At 39.4% G+C, this 17,522-nt stretch overlaps 1 protein-coding gene across 1 annotated transcript in view; it reads right to left on the reverse strand.

Annotated features, from left to right (window-relative positions):
• Window positions 1–16,787, reverse strand: part of LOC128094668 (probable alcohol sulfotransferase) — a 36,304-nt gene extending 19,517 nt beyond the window's left edge. Inside the window, exons 1-4 of the mRNA XM_052713148.1 lie at window positions 16,655–16,787; window positions 15,372–15,580; window positions 13,582–13,708; window positions 2,485–2,579 (exon numbers count right to left, since the gene is read on the reverse strand). Of these exons, the coding sequence (XP_052569108.1) occupies window positions 2,485–2,579; window positions 13,582–13,708; window positions 15,372–15,580; window positions 16,655–16,787 (564 nt within the window). The remainder of the gene's footprint in view (window positions 1–2,484; window positions 2,580–13,581; window positions 13,709–15,371; window positions 15,581–16,654) is intronic.
• Between the last annotated feature and the right edge of the window lie 735 nt (window positions 16,788–17,522).

Below are 17,522 nucleotides of genomic sequence, written 5' to 3' on the forward strand. Positions count from 1 at the left end.
CAATGATGCCACAAAACTCACAAGAGTAACCAACCAATAACAGATTTTACTTAAGGCCTACTCTATGAGATGGAACACATAGCTGACACTGCTTTGGTGACCAGAGACTAGATAGCCTAGGGACGTAGGGTAAAACCAAATAATACTGGTCTGAAAAATTAGTGAAAAATGATTCCAGATGATATTCTGCTATACTCAGATTAGCACTTTGTACAGTCCTCATCAGAGAAATTTTCTCCCAAAGCAGCTGAGAAGAAATATAGAGATCCACAGATGGAGAATACACAGAGATTGAGATACTTTTGAACAATCAGCCCTAAATGGTATGTCCCCACCAAATCTCTCACTTTAGAGCTCAGATAACTCTTCAGAAGGAGAAGAAAGTGTGTTAGAGACAGAGAAAAGGGAGGACACTAAGAAAACATGACCATCCACATCAACATAAGAAAAGCTCATATGAGCCCACAGACTGGAGCAGCATGCATAGTACCACACCAGTCTGCTCCAATCCTCTGCTTATATGTTAGGGTCTAGAGTTTAGTGATTTTGTGGTCTTCTTGGATGTTCAAACATGTAACTCTCTGCTTGTGCCTTCTCTTGTGCTGTTTTCCTTCTGTTGGTTTGTCTTGTCCAACTTTGAGGGAATAATATTATTTCATCAGATTGTACTTTTTGTTGTTATATTTAAAAAAATGAATGCATGAAAATCCAGCCACTAGGGTAAAGGTTAATAAGTGAACTGTCATTTATACCTGCTGGGAAAGGGAAAATCCATTGTCTCCAATGAAATGACACTGGATATATCAACCACTGCAGGAAAGTCTTCATGTGAAGGAGTAGTTGACCAACATGTAATAGAATCCAAGTTTTGTTTTGTTTTTGTTTTTGTTTTGTTTTGTTTTTGTTTTTGTTTTTGTGTGTATGCTTTTATTTGGTTGCAGTTCAGTGGGTTTTTTCTTTTTGGTTATTGTTTTATTTTGTTTTCTTTCAGGGGGAATTTTGTTTTATTTGGATTTTGTTTGTTTTTTTTCAGAAAGAATTTAAGGTTGTGTGGGTAAGGAGAAGGAGAAAACTTGGAAGAAATTGTGGGAGAGAAAGAATATGATCAAAATATTTTTAAATTTAAAAATTGTTTTAAGTAATAAAATTTTCATAAGAGAAATAAAAATGAAAACAAAAAAGTTACAGCTATCAGTAACCATCATCACCAGAGTCTACTTCTGAAAGGTACAGAGTGGCTGTAAGACTGCTTCTTTTCAGCCTTAACTAAATTTTTGAACTATTCTAAGGATGGGCAAGTGTTTTCTCTGGTAGACTGCACAATTCTTTTCTTGTTCAGAAAAAAAGTACAATTGATACTTTTACCTGTGATATATAAATGATGATTACTTTCACTGATAGCTTCCAAACTACTTAAACATTTGAGTTGGTGATCAAATGTGAATATTTTTGTGCTTATATGCTTGGTGTCATTATTATGTGTCCATCAGTAGAGGGAGAAATTTTTAGCTAAATAAAAATAAAATATACAAATGAACTTAAAATTATTTTTAATTAATGATCTTTGGAATCAATGTCTCTTTTGGCCAAGGTTGACCTCAAACCCACAATACAAACAAGGATAACCTAGAACCCCTGATTCCCCTGATTCTCTCTCTCTCTCTCTCTCTCTCTCTCTCTCTCTCTCTCTCTCTCTCTCTCTCTCAGTGCTAGTTTTAGTCCTGTGATGACTTGCCAAGATGTATTTTTTTAATTTTTAAAATAAGAGATATTTTAGACACATACACAGTACTTCAACGTGTTGTTGTCTGTGGGGCATTTCAATGAAATGAAACCTGCAATGATCTGCTAAGGATATGGCCTAAGAGTTTATTTAGACATATGTCATTACTGAATGTTGAAATATTTCAGATATTCTCTACTAAGAGTTTTAAAATCTCCAGTATATTCTAGCCCACATGGAGAAACCTCTGTACTGCAGAACACAGAACACAATCATCCCTGACTGGCTGCATCCTGTACATGCCTAGTCAGTTGTATCACTCATGCTTTTCATATGACTTCAGCACTTGTGCTTTCCCAGGATTCACAGATGGATTTCCTACCTTTGTCTCTCTTCTTGCCTTCAAGGGGGGATGACATATATTTGGAAACAACAGTGGAATGGCACTGCTTTATCCATTCCCCACTGACCACTGGGTTATTAGGTGTATGGAATGTGTTGCATAGACAGGATTAAAAACCCTATATCGCAAGTGTGAGCTACCCCACCCTACCCCAGGGTGGAGTAGGGTAAAGAAGTTGTGGATGATGGACAAGGAGACTGCAGAGAAAATGTCAGATGCAGCTCAATACAGGACATAGGGCATAATCTCACTTTTACTGACTCTTCATTGACCTAACACTAACATGGGGATACGGAAGAATATGAGGTGCTGCATGGGGAAAGTTTGTGAGAGACTTTGTGATTGCTGTAACAGTTACCTTTTTCATGTCTTCATAGCTCAGTAGCAGGAAGTTGTCCTTTTCTCTCATGGATAGCCAGCCACGGGTGTGCTCAAACCATGATCCAAATATCACTGTGTTAAGGGAAGAGGAAAGCACTGATTATAAAGAAAGAAAGTGAGGTCTTCCTGATAATTTCTGGAAATGGCAGACAGCTTTACTAAGAAAAATCAAACCAGTATTTATAGTATACAATGTGACATTTAACACATACACACAGATAATGAGCTGATTAAATCAAGTTCATTAGTAAACTCATCATCTCACAGATTTACCCCTGATGCCTCATGGAAACATCCTCCTCTTGGGCTTTACTGATGGAGTCAGGTTTGGGGGAAAAGCAATCATACCAATACAGTAAGCCAGAGTGGTCTTGGCATGGCCAAGGTGGACTTTATATTACTATCATGTCTAAAGACCTATCTTAATCCTTTCTAAGGGAGATCTCCTCACCCTGCCATCTACTTCTAAGCTTCTACCAATTCTCAATAGTGATTCTTCAATACCCTAGCCTCCTAAACGCAGACTACTAGAGACCTTCCAGGCATAGAATTATACCTTCACCCCTGTGGGATGACTCATTCCTAATAAGCTTGAGAGCCAGCTGGCCCAAATCAGTTAAAAAAAAGATACTTTCTGAGAACCAACCTGAGTCTGGCTAAGGGCCTTAGCAACAGCAGCTGAGACATGATCTGGAGATGATCTGGACCAATGAGAGGCAACCATGTCACACCAGTAGATGCATATTCTTAAGACCTTCTCCCAGGGTGGGGTGGAGGGTTATGTAAGACGTGCCTCTTCCAGAATAAACCAGGCTTGTTTCAACGTTCTCCCAGAGTCTGTGTCATTGACTCTGTGTCTACTTGGCTCCTCCCCCAAAGGGAAAAACTGCACAGGACCCTGATACACACCCCAAAGCTTCATTTACATTCCTAGGGCTATTGTGATGTTTTCTCAAGAGTCACAGTGTCTTCACTATTCCTGGTTTAGGCCTCTCTATATATTTCTCAGCTTCCTTTACACATTTGCATTGTTCACCATTATCTGACAAATTAACTAAATCAAGTCAGGACTAAAGTTAAGAATTAAACAAGGGTCAGAGCAGTAGGATTCATGAATTCAAGGAATCTAAAATTTGATTGAAAGCTGGGGGTAAATGATCTACAGAGAAGTAGTAGGGAGAAATAAACTGCACAATACATGACAGAATTAAGCCACTTAACGAGATTGAAATCTGGGCTCAGGTGATGGCTCAGTGGAAAGCATTTGCTGTGCATGTGTGAGGGCTTGAGTTTGAATCCTCAGGAACCATTCAAAGATGGTGATTCAGTCTCTTTTTATTACCCTAGTGCTCCTTTTATGACATGTGAGCTGGAGAAAGAAGAATGTCGAGAAGCTTGGGCTGGCACACACAGTGCTGAACAAGAAGAAAGAAACTCTGCCTCAAACAAGGTAGAAATTAAGGTTCAACACCTGATGTTGTTGTTTGTTTTCCCCACTCAAGCTTTGGCACAAGAACAGCCACATTCTCACATTTGTAACCACACCATTGTAAACACACGTACCTATTCACATTCAAAGAAAAGCTAAAAGTCAAGCCAAATGTGGCATACATGTGCAATAGTAAAGCTTGGGAGGTAGAGAGACAAGAGAAGACCAGAGATTCAATGTCATTTTCAAGTACATAGAGAATTTGTGGCCAATCTGGGATATAACAGATCCTGTCTGAAAACAAACAAAAAGCCAAAAGCATTTTAGGGAGAGCACCAAAAATAAGCTAATGACATATATGTAGCTGATAATGAACAGTGGTTCTGCCTTGGAAGTCATTTTAAAAGATAAGTGTTTATTTGGAAGCAGGTATTAAAGAATATCTCAACAAGGCTGCCTCCATCTTGGTATGTAGACAAGGGTGTTCTTGAACTGTTGATTCACTTGAATCCATCCCATGAATGTTGTGATTGCAGGCGTGCACCATACTAATCAGCCTGGATATTTATATTTTGTTACATTTTAATTGATGTGTATCAAGTGATGAGACCTAGTGGCTATATCCAAGGACAAACAACCACAAGATCTGAGTGTTTGTGGGGAGTAATGTTCAATTATCAGGCAAGTAAATACCTATATCTTGGTCCTATAAAAACAAAAAGATTCAAAGACAGAGATGAGAAGAATGGCATTTTGTATCACATTGAGAAGAATGATTCTCATCAATACAACAAGCAGTTTAGTGAAACCAAATGAATGAATCAAGGTTGTATGGCATCATTAATAATAACAATTAAAAGAATGAAAGGAATAAGTCATCAAGGAGAGAGAGAGAGGTGGGGAAAGGGTAGAGGGAGTGGGAAAGGGAGAAAGAGACAGAGAGGGGAGAAAGAGAGAGAGAGAGAGAGTGTGTGTGTTACACATGAGCGTTCAGAGAATGTGCAAGCCCTAGAAACTTGTAGTTAAAGAAATAAATTTTGAAAGATTTATCTTAATTTTTTCTTTTTGTATACATTTGTGTGTTTTCATATGAATGTGAGTCTGTGTGTTTGTGTGTCTGCAAAGATGAGAAGAGTGCCAGTTTCCCCTGAGGCTAGAGCTATGGAAAATTGTGAGCCACTTGATGTGTGTACTGGGAAACAAACTCCCCTCCCCTAAAAAGCACCAAGTTCTTTTGAGCACCAAAGCATCTCTTCAGCCCCTAATGACATAATTTTGAAAAGTAAGTTATGAAAACAACTTTATTGCACAAGGAAGAGTAGAAATTAGCACAAGTGATCTACACAACTAATAAATAGTAAATGAAGCAAATAGAGATACAAAAGGGAATGGTGGCATTGTGAAATAATAATGGATAAACCAAGTGCTTATCATATAAACCCGATGACCAAACTGTCTCTGTAACCTACATAAATCAGAAGTACAACTGACTCCACAAAGTTGTTCTCAGGGTCTCACAAATGTTCTGTGAGATGTGTGTGCCCAAACAGACACTCATGCACACATACTCACAAGATCACAATAAACAGAATATTTTTAAAGAAAAAAATCACAGTGTGAAGGTAAGGTGGAGGACTTGGGAAAATCTAATAAGAACAAAGATAATATAATAAGAAGATAGGGCCGGGCGGTGGTGGCGCACGCCTTTAATCCCAGCACTCGGGAGGCAGAGGCAGGTGGATCTCTGTGAGTTCGAGGCCAGCCTGGGCTACCAAGTGAGTCCCAGGAAAGGCGCAAAGCTGCACAGAGAAACCCTGTCTCGAAAAACAAAACAAAACAAAAAAAAAAAAAAAAGAAGATAGGAGTTGTAATTCCAAGATATATTAGGACACAAAGAACGTCTGAGCAAATATAGGAAACTGAAATATTTCTTTATATTCTGTCCAACACCAATAAAATGACTATAAATAAACAAGAAAAACTCTAGAAGTAAACAAACTCACGGAGATTAAACAATTTACAACATAGTCATGAATGGTTTCTTAAAGAATCCAAGAGTAGAAAGACTCCTTCAATAAAATGAAAATTAAACACAACATTCTTTAATCTGTGAGATGCGATGTAAACAGTCCTAACAGAGATGTTTAAAGGTCAGTGTTCCTCTATTAAGAAATCAAAGGAAATTCTAATAATTTAGTTAATGGTTCACCTTAGGGCTGTAGAAAAGGAACAAGTCAAACACCAAAATCATTAGCTGGAAAGAAAACACTGACAGTAATGAAATCAGTGAAACAAAAAACAGCTCAACCACACAACAAACCACAGAGTCAATGAAACAGATTTGGTTCTTTCACGTATTGACCAACTTTAGATAAACTAACCAAAAAGAAGAATGAATTCCAAACCTAATAAAGTAAGACATGAAATGAAGTCGTTAGAACAATCTCCAGTGAAATTCAGAAAATTATTAGGGTTTACCTTAAGAGCATTCCACTAAACTGGAAAATCTAAAACATATGGATGAATATCTGCATAGATTAAAAACTACCAAAATTAAACTAAGATGACATTTTGAACAAATAGACAAGTAGGGATGGAGAGAAGGCTGAGCAGTTAAAAGCATTCACTGTTCTTTTAGAGAACCAGGACTCAATTTCTACTACCCACAATGCAATCTTCCTGCCCCTCTGGGCCCCAGACACATATTCAACAAACACATACATGCAAGAAAAATACTTCTATAAATAAAATAAAATGAACCTTAAAAGTAATCAGAACTGGACCTACCCCTTGCCTGCCACCTCTGGGGCAGGAGAAGGCAGAGCAAAGAGCAGTGCTGAATAACTCAGCAACCACAGACACCCAGACCTAGGGCTTTGAGTTGGTTCACCCCAACATTTATTGTATCTCTGATCTGGTAGAGAAGGTGGGAAGGGCCAGTCCTGCAGAAGCATAGCCACAGGATCTCCATGACTCTGAGCAACAGTAGGATATCTGAGAGGAGTCTAGAGGAGTCAGTATTGATGGTGTAGCAGAAGCCAGAGGCCCTGAACCAGACCAACAGCTCATTGCAATGAACATTTGCAAGTAAAGCTGTCTGGGCAAAAGGGTATACTGCATGACACACCTCAGCTCCCAATGCGATTATGATGAATAAATATGTGATGCAGAGGTGGAAAAGATGGAGTAGCAAAGTGGTACAAGTAGGTTGGAATAGGAGACAGAACATGTTTGACTGGTGTGAGAAAAGACTGCCATTGATAGAGGAGCATGTCATTGCCCAGAGGGTCTGCAAGATGGTTTGATTGTTTTTTCCTTTTCTTTTTAAAATAAATGTATTTGTGTACTTATTTTACTTTACAGCCATAGTTTTCCCTTGTGTCCTCTCCTCCCAGTATCTCCCCCAGGAGAACCCCCCTCTCTTACCCCCTCCCAAATTCCTCCTCCTCCATTTCTGTTTAAGAAATGGCAGGTCTCTTATGAGTATCAACATGGCATATGAAGTCACAATAAGACCAAGTACTTCCCCATGAATTAAAGCTGGGCAAGGTGACCCAGCATGTGAAGTAGGGTCTCAACACCAGTAAAAGAATTGGAGATAGCCCCTGTTCTCACTGTTTGAAGTCCTACAAGAGCACCAATCTACAAAGCTATAACAGCATATACAGAGGGTCTAGATCAGTCCCATGTAGGCACCCTGGTTGGCATTTCAGACTCTGTGAGCCTCTATGAGCCCAGGTTGAGTCTGTGAGTATTCTTGTGGTGTCCTTGACCCTTGTAGCTCCAAGTATTCTTTCTCCCCCTCTTCTGCAGGGTTCGCTGAACTCCACCTAATAGTTGTCTGTTGGTCTGCATCTGTTTCCATCAGTTGCTGGATGAAGTCTCTCTGATGACAATTAGGCTAGGCACCAATCTGGTCACAGGAGATGGACAGTTCAGACTATATATCTGCTGTTGCTAGGAGTCTAAGTTGGAGTCTTCCTTGGAGATTCTTGGCAATGTTTTTACCTGACCCTAAAATGTTCCCCTTTCCTTAGTCTCTTTCAGAACGCTCCCTCTTCATCCCCTACATCAACCTGAACACTCACATTCCCATGCCCACCTGTTCCCTGTTCACTCACAAAATCACTTCTTTTTCCCTTTCACAAGGATATCTGTGTGTCCCCACCATGAATCCTCCTTGTTACCTAGTCTTTCTGGGTCTGTGGATCATAGCACTATTATCCTTTATTTTATAGCTAATATCCTCATATGAGTGAGTACATACCATGATTGTCTTTCTCTGTCTGTGTTACCTCACTCGGGATAATTTTTTTTTCTAGTTCTATCCATTTGCTTTCAAATTTCCTGGTGTCCTTGTTTTAAGCAGCTAAGTAATATTCCATGTTTTCTTAATTCATTCCTTGGTTGATGACATCTGGGTTTCCAGGTTCTATCTATTACAAATAAAGTTGCTATGAACATAGTTGAGCAAATATCCATATTGTATGATCGAACATTCTTTGGCTATGTGCCCAAGAGTGGCATAGTTGGGTTTTGGGGTTGGTTGATTCCCAGTTTTCTGAGAAACCACCACACTGATTTTGAAAGTGGCTGTACAAGTTTGCACTCCCACCAGCAATGGAGGAGTATTCCCCTCACACTACCTCCTCTCCATCATGAGCTGTTACTTGTGTTTTTTATCTTAGCAATTCTGACAGGTTGAAGTGGAATCTGAGAGTCATTTTAAGTTGTATTTCCCTGATGGCTAAGGATGTTGAACATTTTGTTAAGTGTTTCTTAGCCATTTTGGTTTTCTCCAAATATAAGGGGATGAGAAAGGACTAGATGCAGATAATGGATGAGAGTGTTGAGAGACAATATAAGGTTACAGTGTTCTAGTTATAAATTTGTCACAGATTTTCAGTTTTAGTGAAGGAAAATTGAGTGCAATATAAGTGATATTGAAAGTATAACATGTAATGTGACTCTTAGCAGCTTCTCTTTTTAATATCAAATCTAACTGTATTTTATATACAATTTGTATCCATCAAGTTTATAGGCTTAGAGTCTCATTAATTTAGGTGTATCTTGTTTTTACTTATTTACAAGTTTCTTCATAATAAAGCTTAGTTTTTAAAATTTATGAAGAAAATGTGGGGAAAGAGAAATGTTGGTGGGAGTGCAAACTGATACAACCCCTACTAAAATCACTGTGGAGTTTACTAAAAAAAGCTGAAAAGAGAACTTCCATATGACCCAGCTATCAATTCTTAGGTATATACTCAAATTATTTAGGTATAGTCTATTATATACTTAGATATGTACAACTATGCAGGTACTCAAACATCTGTGTTCATTGCAACTCTACTCACAATAGCTAGTAAACAGGTTCACCCTACCTGCCCATAAACTGAAAAGTAGATAATGAAATTGTAATGTATATACACAATTAAATTTCCTTCAGCTATAAAGATGAAATTATAAAATTCTCAGTAAAATAGATGGAACTGGAAAATATACCTAATGAGGTAAGCCCAGCATAGACAGGCAGCCATTGCATGTGCTCTGTCATATAAGGATCTTAGACAAGTTCTTAGTGTGTTTAACTTGAAGTGCATTATAAGTACAGGAAACTGGAAAGGGCCCTTAGATGGGGAACATGAAAAAGAGACCTTAAGAAAAGAGAAATTCCAGAATATCTATGGTATGAATGTGAAGGGAGGGAATATGAGACTGAGTGGGTTAATGTGAAGATGGGGTGAGAGGATGAGGAATAAAATTAATCAAAACCACCAGGGGTGGTGGTGCATGCCTTAAATCCCAGCACTAGAGAGGCAGAGACAGGCGGATCTCTGTGAGTTAAAGGCCAGCCTAGGCTACAGAGTGTGTTCCAGGAATGGCAAAAAGCTACACAGAGAAACCCTTTCTCAAAAAAAAAATTAACCAAATCCAAGAATATATGACAATGCCTTATGGAAACTTATTCGTTTGTAAGTTCATTAAAAAGTGTAAGTCAAGCTACAGTACTGCTCTCAGAAGTCATAGGTTATTAAATAAAAACTCCATTGCTAGTGGTGGGATACCTCCCTAGGATTTGTTGCCTAGAAAGGCCCAACGAACCAAATAATATAGGCAATTGTCACTGTTGCCAGTGTCCCCTAAAACTAGTTAAGACCCTATTTCTAAACATATCCTCATATTCTTATCAAAATACATAAAGAAAGCAAGCTGGGAATTGGCTGAAATATGCCTTCCTGCACAATAGCTCTCATAGAGCCAGAAAGTGTTGTGCAGTCTGATAGTAGGAGACTCTCATCAATAGTCATGGTATTCAGCTGTGGACACTGTGATCGATACTTCAACCAGCCTTACAAGGCATGTCCAGTAGTGCAATAATGGAAATTGTGGTATCAGGGTAACCAATCATTTTCTGATTGAGAAGAGTTCAAATGTGGTGCACTCAATGTGGTTGAATATACATGCTGTGGAGGGAATAGGTCCTAGGGTTGAAGCTATCACTGTTGTTCTGCTGAATGGACTTGATGTACACATCAAATTCTCTTCTAAATAGCTATGTTTCTCCTTATATATCACTACTGTCAGCTTGGTTGAAAAAAAAGATTCTTCTTGAAGTGAGCAGTTTTGGAGACACAAAATTGGCCAAAATGCTGAGAATAAGGTCTTTTTCAGTGCTCACCAAATGAGATGATCTAGACCCCGCCATGAAGCCTTAAGAAACATGGAGGAAGAAGGTATGGAAATGATGTAAAAGCTTAAATATGGGGTAGAATTATGTGGAATATTATCTTCTAGACACGACAAGGCCACAGCACATTTTAACTCTTAGTAGGTGGGATTACTGTACAAGACCTGCACAAGATTGGGCCCTAAAATACTCTGTCAAGGAGAGAGAAAGTACTCCCAAGTATCCACCACTTTCCTGTGGCTTTATGAGCAGTCAAGTGTAGTTAGGGGGCAGGGCTCATGAGACCCCCATCCTTCCATGGTCTATAGGCAGTTAGTGGTTGCTAGTGGAAGGAGAGGTATTTTTCTTCAGTATTGGAGCTACTGGTGAGATACCCATGTTCCTGTAAATGACTCCTTCTCTGTGCTCCAGTAAGCAACCCCAATGGACCTCACTGCATACAAACAGACACATGCAGAAAAGGGACATGGAAGTAGAAAGCAGAGCTAGTTGGGAAGAGAAAAAGGATCAGGAAGAGTGGGAACAGCAGAAGAGAGGTTGGTGGGCCATTAATTTGATGAAAAATACCTGCATATATATGAAAATGTCATAATAATTATATATAATTATTGTAAGTCAATAAAAGTTAAACACATTTACAAAGCGTTAAGAATCCATGCCTATGAAAATACTTTTAAGATAATAAAGAAAATAGGATTTATAATATTTGGAAAGATGCATCTTAACAAAATGGTGGACAGTCAGGACAAAGTATGGGAAGCCAACGAAAAAAAGACTAAGAGAATCCACAAATGAGTGGTGTGGTAGGAAGACCAACATTTTTGTTAGTTTTCTGTTGCTGTGATAAAACATCACGAACAAAGGCAACTTAAGTAAGCAGAGAGAACTTAATTTTGGCTTATTATTCTAGATGAATATGAATAAATGATGGGAGAAAGGAAGCAATGGTAACAAGTGGCAGCCAGGGCTATAGCAGCATGAAGCTGAGAGATCATCTCAACTACAAGCTGGAAGCAGAGACAAGAAGCTGGAAGTGACTTAAGAACTTAACCTTTTGATGTGGATCTAGGGGAACACTCCTCCACTGCTAGTTTTAGTCTAGACTTGTACAGGAACTTTGGAAATCAATATGGAGGTTTCTTAGAAAACTGAAAATCAATCTACCTTAAGACCCAGCGATACCACTCTTGGGCATATACCCAAAGGATGCTCAATCTCTCCATAAGAACAGTTGTTCAACTATGTTCATGGCAGTGTTTTTCACAATAGCCAGAACATGGAAACAGCCTAGGGGCTCCTCAGCCACACAATGGACAAAGGAAATGTGGTACATTTCCACAATGGAGTATTGCTCAACTGTTAAAATCAATTACATCAGGAAATTTGAGGGAACTGGAGGAACTAGAAAAAATCATCCTGAGTGAGGTATCCCAGACACAGAAAGACAAACATAGTATGTACTCACTCAAGAGTGGATATTAGCTGTAAAGTAAAGGGTAACCATGCTAGAATAAACAGCCCCATAGAGACTAGGTAACAAGGAGGGCCCAAAGGGATGGGTTGACTGGGATGGGAACATGAGAGATTAGGCTGGAGGCATAGTTGGAGTGGGAGAGTAATGAAAGAGACATCTTGAGGGCAGGCATTTGGGGTCAGGTAGAAACCTGGTAAGAGAAACTCCCATGAATCTACAAGGATGACTCGAGCTAAGACTATTAGCAATAGTGGATAGGAAGCCTGAACTGGCCATCTCCTGTAAGCAGGGTGGTAACTCACCACATTGTAATCAGAGAGCCTCCATCCAGTGACCTGAAGAAACAGATAGAGAGACCCAGAGCCAAGCACTGGGCCTAGCTCAGGAAATCCTACTGAAGAGTCAGAGGAAGGATTGGATGAGCCAAGTAGGTCAAGGTCATCCCAAAGGTACCAACAGAAACAAATGACATGGGCTCATAGGAGCTCACAGACTCTGGACTGACATCTAAAGATCATGCATGGAACTGACCTAGGTCCTCTACACATGTATGGCAATTGTATAGCTTTTTCTGCTTGTGGGACTCCTAGTGATGAAAGCGGGGCTCATCCCTACTTCTTAGGCTGAATTTTAGGGACCTATTCCTCCTATTGGATTGCCTTGTCCAACCTTAATACAAGAAGAGTTTAGCTCTACCTGAACTTGATACGCCATGCTTTGTTGACACCCATGCTGAGGCCTGCACCTTTCTGAACAGAAACAGAGGAGGAGTGGATTTGGGGTTGGGGATGGAGAAGGATTGGAGGAAAGGAGGGAGGCTAAACTGGTCAGGATATAGAATAAATGAATAAATTTAAAAAAAGAATTTAAAACCTCTCAAAGCCCACACTCAGTGACATACCTCCTGAAAGGTTGTGCCTCATAAATCTTCTGAAATAGTGCCATCAAGTGGGAAACAAGTGATCAAATGTCAAGGTCTAGTTGAGGCATTTCTTATTCAATACCACAAATTATAACACCTACCTTAGTACTGGAAAGACCAGTTACTCCAAATGTTGCCAGGATGGTGTGTTATGGGTCAAGCTGTGGCTGTGCCCTGTTATTCAGTGGTGTGTGAAAACAGGAAGACTTCACAATTAGGTTCAAAATGGTGATGAGATTTAGAACCACAGATTTGTTGAATATAGAGGGATAAGATGGAATCAAGTGAAGACTATATACTGAAGAATATACTAAAGGCTAGGGACATAAGCAAGTTAGACAAAATACATGGTCTTGTGGGTGTGAGCCCCAGTATTAAATTGACGGAATATGGTAGTAGATGCTTTTAGTACTAGAACTCAAGAAGTGGATGCAGGAGGAGCAGAGCTTCAACATTGTCCCTGGCTATATAGAGTTCAAGACCAACCTGAGCTATATATCACCTTGTCATTAAAAATGGCTTTGAGGCTCACCGAAGCCCTATATTTAATAGGACACTCACCATTTCCTTTGAGGAACCATTCAAAATAAGTTCTCAGTGACTCTGGAGTCTTAACAAATTTCATCTTACTCCAGAAAAAATAACCAGACACAAGAACATCTCTGGGATTTCTGATTAAATAGATCACCTGAAACAGAAAAACATGTACATGAAGGTCAACATAGTCATTTGAAACCATTTAACTTGCACAATTTATATGAAATGTCAATCAAATCTCCATGAGGTTTCTAAAAACATTAATTATTTTTATTTGACAAAATATTTACATAAGTGCAAAATATCTATAGTGAGAATCCTCTTTCATAATTTTATTTCATTTACAAACATGTAACAGCAAAATTACTCAGGCCACTAATACTTTAAAAAACAAAACAACAATAACAAAAATCCAAGACTGATTCTCTAGTTGTAAAGATCAATATCTTACAGTGTGAAAAACCACCCATCCACTATGAAAGAACATCTTATATACTCAAAGATGAGTACTGTACTAAATCTATCTACAAAATGAGAAACTAATTCTTTTCCACAACTGTAACTACCAAATATAATTTTCAAAAGAATCATGATGCAGAGCTCAAAGCCAGTGTGTCATTGCACAATAGTGAACACAAAGCCCTACAGGCAACTCAGATATGCAGAGAGTTGGAGAAATAGACTTTCCCTGGGAAAAGCATAACAGCTGGTTGGTTATGCAATTCCCAGTGCTCAGCCCTGAAAACATACATACATACAATAACATTTTATAGACTGAGCAGGTTGCATTTAAATATTGAGAAGTACATAGATACATATACAGATATAACAACAATTAAAGAAAAAAGAGACCACAAATATGAAAGAGAGAAAGAAGGAAAGCCTGGAGGGAGGAAGGGGGAATGATGTATGTAATTATATTATAATTACAAACAATGAAAGAAACAAAATAAAAATAAATATTTTTAATAAAAGGAAATTTATATTTTGTGTCAACACTCTTTGTGACATTATTCTAGAATTCAACTCTTTAGGCCCCAACTTTCCCAGCTAAGTATGTGTCAAATCCTAGTAATGCACATGCATTTAACTGAATGGTCACAACTTCCATATGATATTTTCAAGAGAGGAAATTTTTCTAAGTTTGTCTTTGCAGTTTAAGCATAAAATATGTTTAGGCTCCATGGTGCAGGGACTTCCAAAAAACTTTCTTACTAACAAGAAACTATGATAGGTCAGAACCTGGATATTTCTGATCCCTTCTAGAGATCCTCAATCAGTGATGTGTATGATTCTTGTGGCTAATCACATCAATGGACACCTAGATAGAGCAACACACAGTGGGTACAGATGAGCCATGACTGCTGAACAATCTCCATGATTAGAGCACTGATGCCTGGTCAGGCTGCTTTCCTATGAGCAACTCTATCTGGGGTGATTCACACACTGCTCACGAGATTTATGTAGAATCAAGATTAGCTATTTGACTTTGATGACAGCAAAACAGTAATGTCCACTGTACACTAGAGTGTGCCCTCTGCTTGACCTGTATCTGTAGTTCCTGAATGCTCTAGTTGATATTTCACTTTCTCTCATTTATCTGCCCAGGATCACTGTGTAGTACTTAACAATCTGGTACTCTGATGTAGTCTGAGGTGGACACACATCTGCACCACTTAGTGCATGAGAATCTCATGTTCCCACCCACAACCTACACAATCCGAGTGCATTTCAGCAAGAGCTCCAGGGCCCATCAACGTAGATGAAGTTCAAAGAGCATTTGGTCAAAGATTTCTCAACCACTGGACACTGACCTTGGCCTTGGAACTGAAGAATGACTTGGGGAAAAGATGGAAGGGAAGGTGGGAGCTGATGAGGCGTGGTCCTTTGTTATTTATTAATAGTGGATATCCATATTGTGACTCTACCCAGGGTGAGCGGTCCCAGATAGGCACAGACTGGATCCAAGTGGGATCCCCCTTGGTCTGAATCAGGCAGACAATCTCAATTAGCCAGTTACTTCCTGAAGAAGGAAACATAATGGTCACTCATTTCAACAGTACTTGTTAAAAAGCCTCAAGAAGAAAATTGTACACCTGTACAATTTACAGTGCAGCTGTTTCCAAGCACACAGACCTGTGGTGTTCACAATGTCCACATGCTCTAAGTACAAAGTATATTCATTCAGTACATTGCCAATGCTTCACATGGAGAAACTGAGACTATGCTCAATAAACTCCACCTGAAAGTGCCAAGTCCTGGGCCATCATCATTCTACATTCTTGTGCTGTGAGTTCAACTTTCCCAGATACTTCACAGGGGTATAATTGTGGACTCTGTCCTTGAGACTGGCTACTTTCTTTTAATGCAAAGCAATTGAGATGCATCCATGCTGCAGTATGTGTATGAGTACTGCTTCTCTTTAGGTGAATAAATCCCCTTCTGTCTATTTACCACACACATTTGTTTTTATGTTTACATGTTCACTTGTCCTTGGGTATTTCTCTAGCTCTCTGCTCTGGGCCATTGTATGAATCTTCTTCATGCATTCCACCGCCCTTGGCTTTTCCAAGTTCTTTCACTGTCAGTGTCAGTAACCTAAAACTTACCTGTGTTCACTGTTTCTGCCACCCAGCAAACAACTCTCCCCAAAGCCCATGATGCTTCTTTTTGGTTCTTGAGTTTTGAGACTGTTTTCACTTCCTGGACAAGGTCCACGGTAATTCTTCTTCTACCTGACATTATCCTCTCCTCCACATATTCTTACATCCATGCCTTTATGCCTTGGTGCTATTTCTTCTGTTTATTTTCCTCATTTCCCCCTTCCACTCTCCTCCACACAGAGACAGAACAATACCAGAGTCTGCCTTAGGATCCACTGGCATTGCTACCATGGCCTAGATGAGCCCTCTCCCCACACAGACCAGGCTGGAGTTCTTTGTCTGAGTGAAAATGCACTCACACACAGCAATCCATGCCCACAAAACATTTTAAACATCAGATATATAGAGCAGGTCACTCATCGCCCAAATGAATGAGTATCAAAGCCTTATCCTTCCTCATACACTTCAGGATTATTCTCACTAACAGTTCTTACCTGATTTAGGGTAAGTCACTAAGACTGTGTCTTCATCTCTGATCACAAACTTATCACGAGATTCTTCAATTGTTTCTTTTTCATACTCTTCAGTAGGGAAAGGTATCCCTTCAAACCAAAGGTACTCTGACATGACAAATTGCTCTTTGTGGGTGCTGTTAGGATACAGCTTTAGCCACCTTTTCAGCTTCGACCAAATGGTGAGGGTAATATTTATAGTGCAGGCAAAGAAATCAGTAACACCCCACAGTTCGTTGTGAAACTCACTACTGACTGGAAGAAAAAATGTAACAACCAGTCAAAGGTTGTTGTGTTAAGCAATTGGGAACTCATTCAGAGATCATTCTGCAGCATCTGTGAGCCTGAGTTCATGACCCCAAACAAGAAACTCAATAACAAGTACTAGGACATAGAAATGGGGCTTAATTTAAAGTGTTTTCTAATACAATTCAGTTTTCAGAATAGTTTCAAATGTGCATAAAAGTTACAGAGATCATACAAAATATTACCACATGCAATTATTTTTTTTTAATTTTAATTTATTTTGTAATACAATTCAGTTCTACATATCAGCCACGGATTCCCTTGTTCTCCCCCCTCCCGTCCCCCTCACCTTCCCCCCAACCCCTCCCCATTCCCATCTCCTCCAGGGCAAAGCCTTCCCCACAGACTGAGGTCAACCTGGTAGACTCAGTCCAGGTAGGTCTAGTCCCCTCCTCCCAGGCCGAGCCAAACAATCCTGCATAGGCCCCAGGTTTCAAACAGCCAACTCATGCAATGAGCACAAGATCTGGTCCCACTGCCTGGATGCCTCCCAAACAGATCAAGCCAATCAACTGTCTCACCCATTCAGAGGGCCTGATCCAGT

The sequence above is a fragment of the Peromyscus californicus genome, unplaced genomic scaffold (assembly GCF_007827085.1).
Source record: "Peromyscus californicus insignis strain IS unplaced genomic scaffold, ASM782708v3 Scaffold_4__1_contigs__length_199733344, whole genome shotgun sequence".
Lineage (NCBI taxonomy): Eukaryota > Metazoa > Chordata > Mammalia > Rodentia > Cricetidae > Peromyscus > Peromyscus californicus.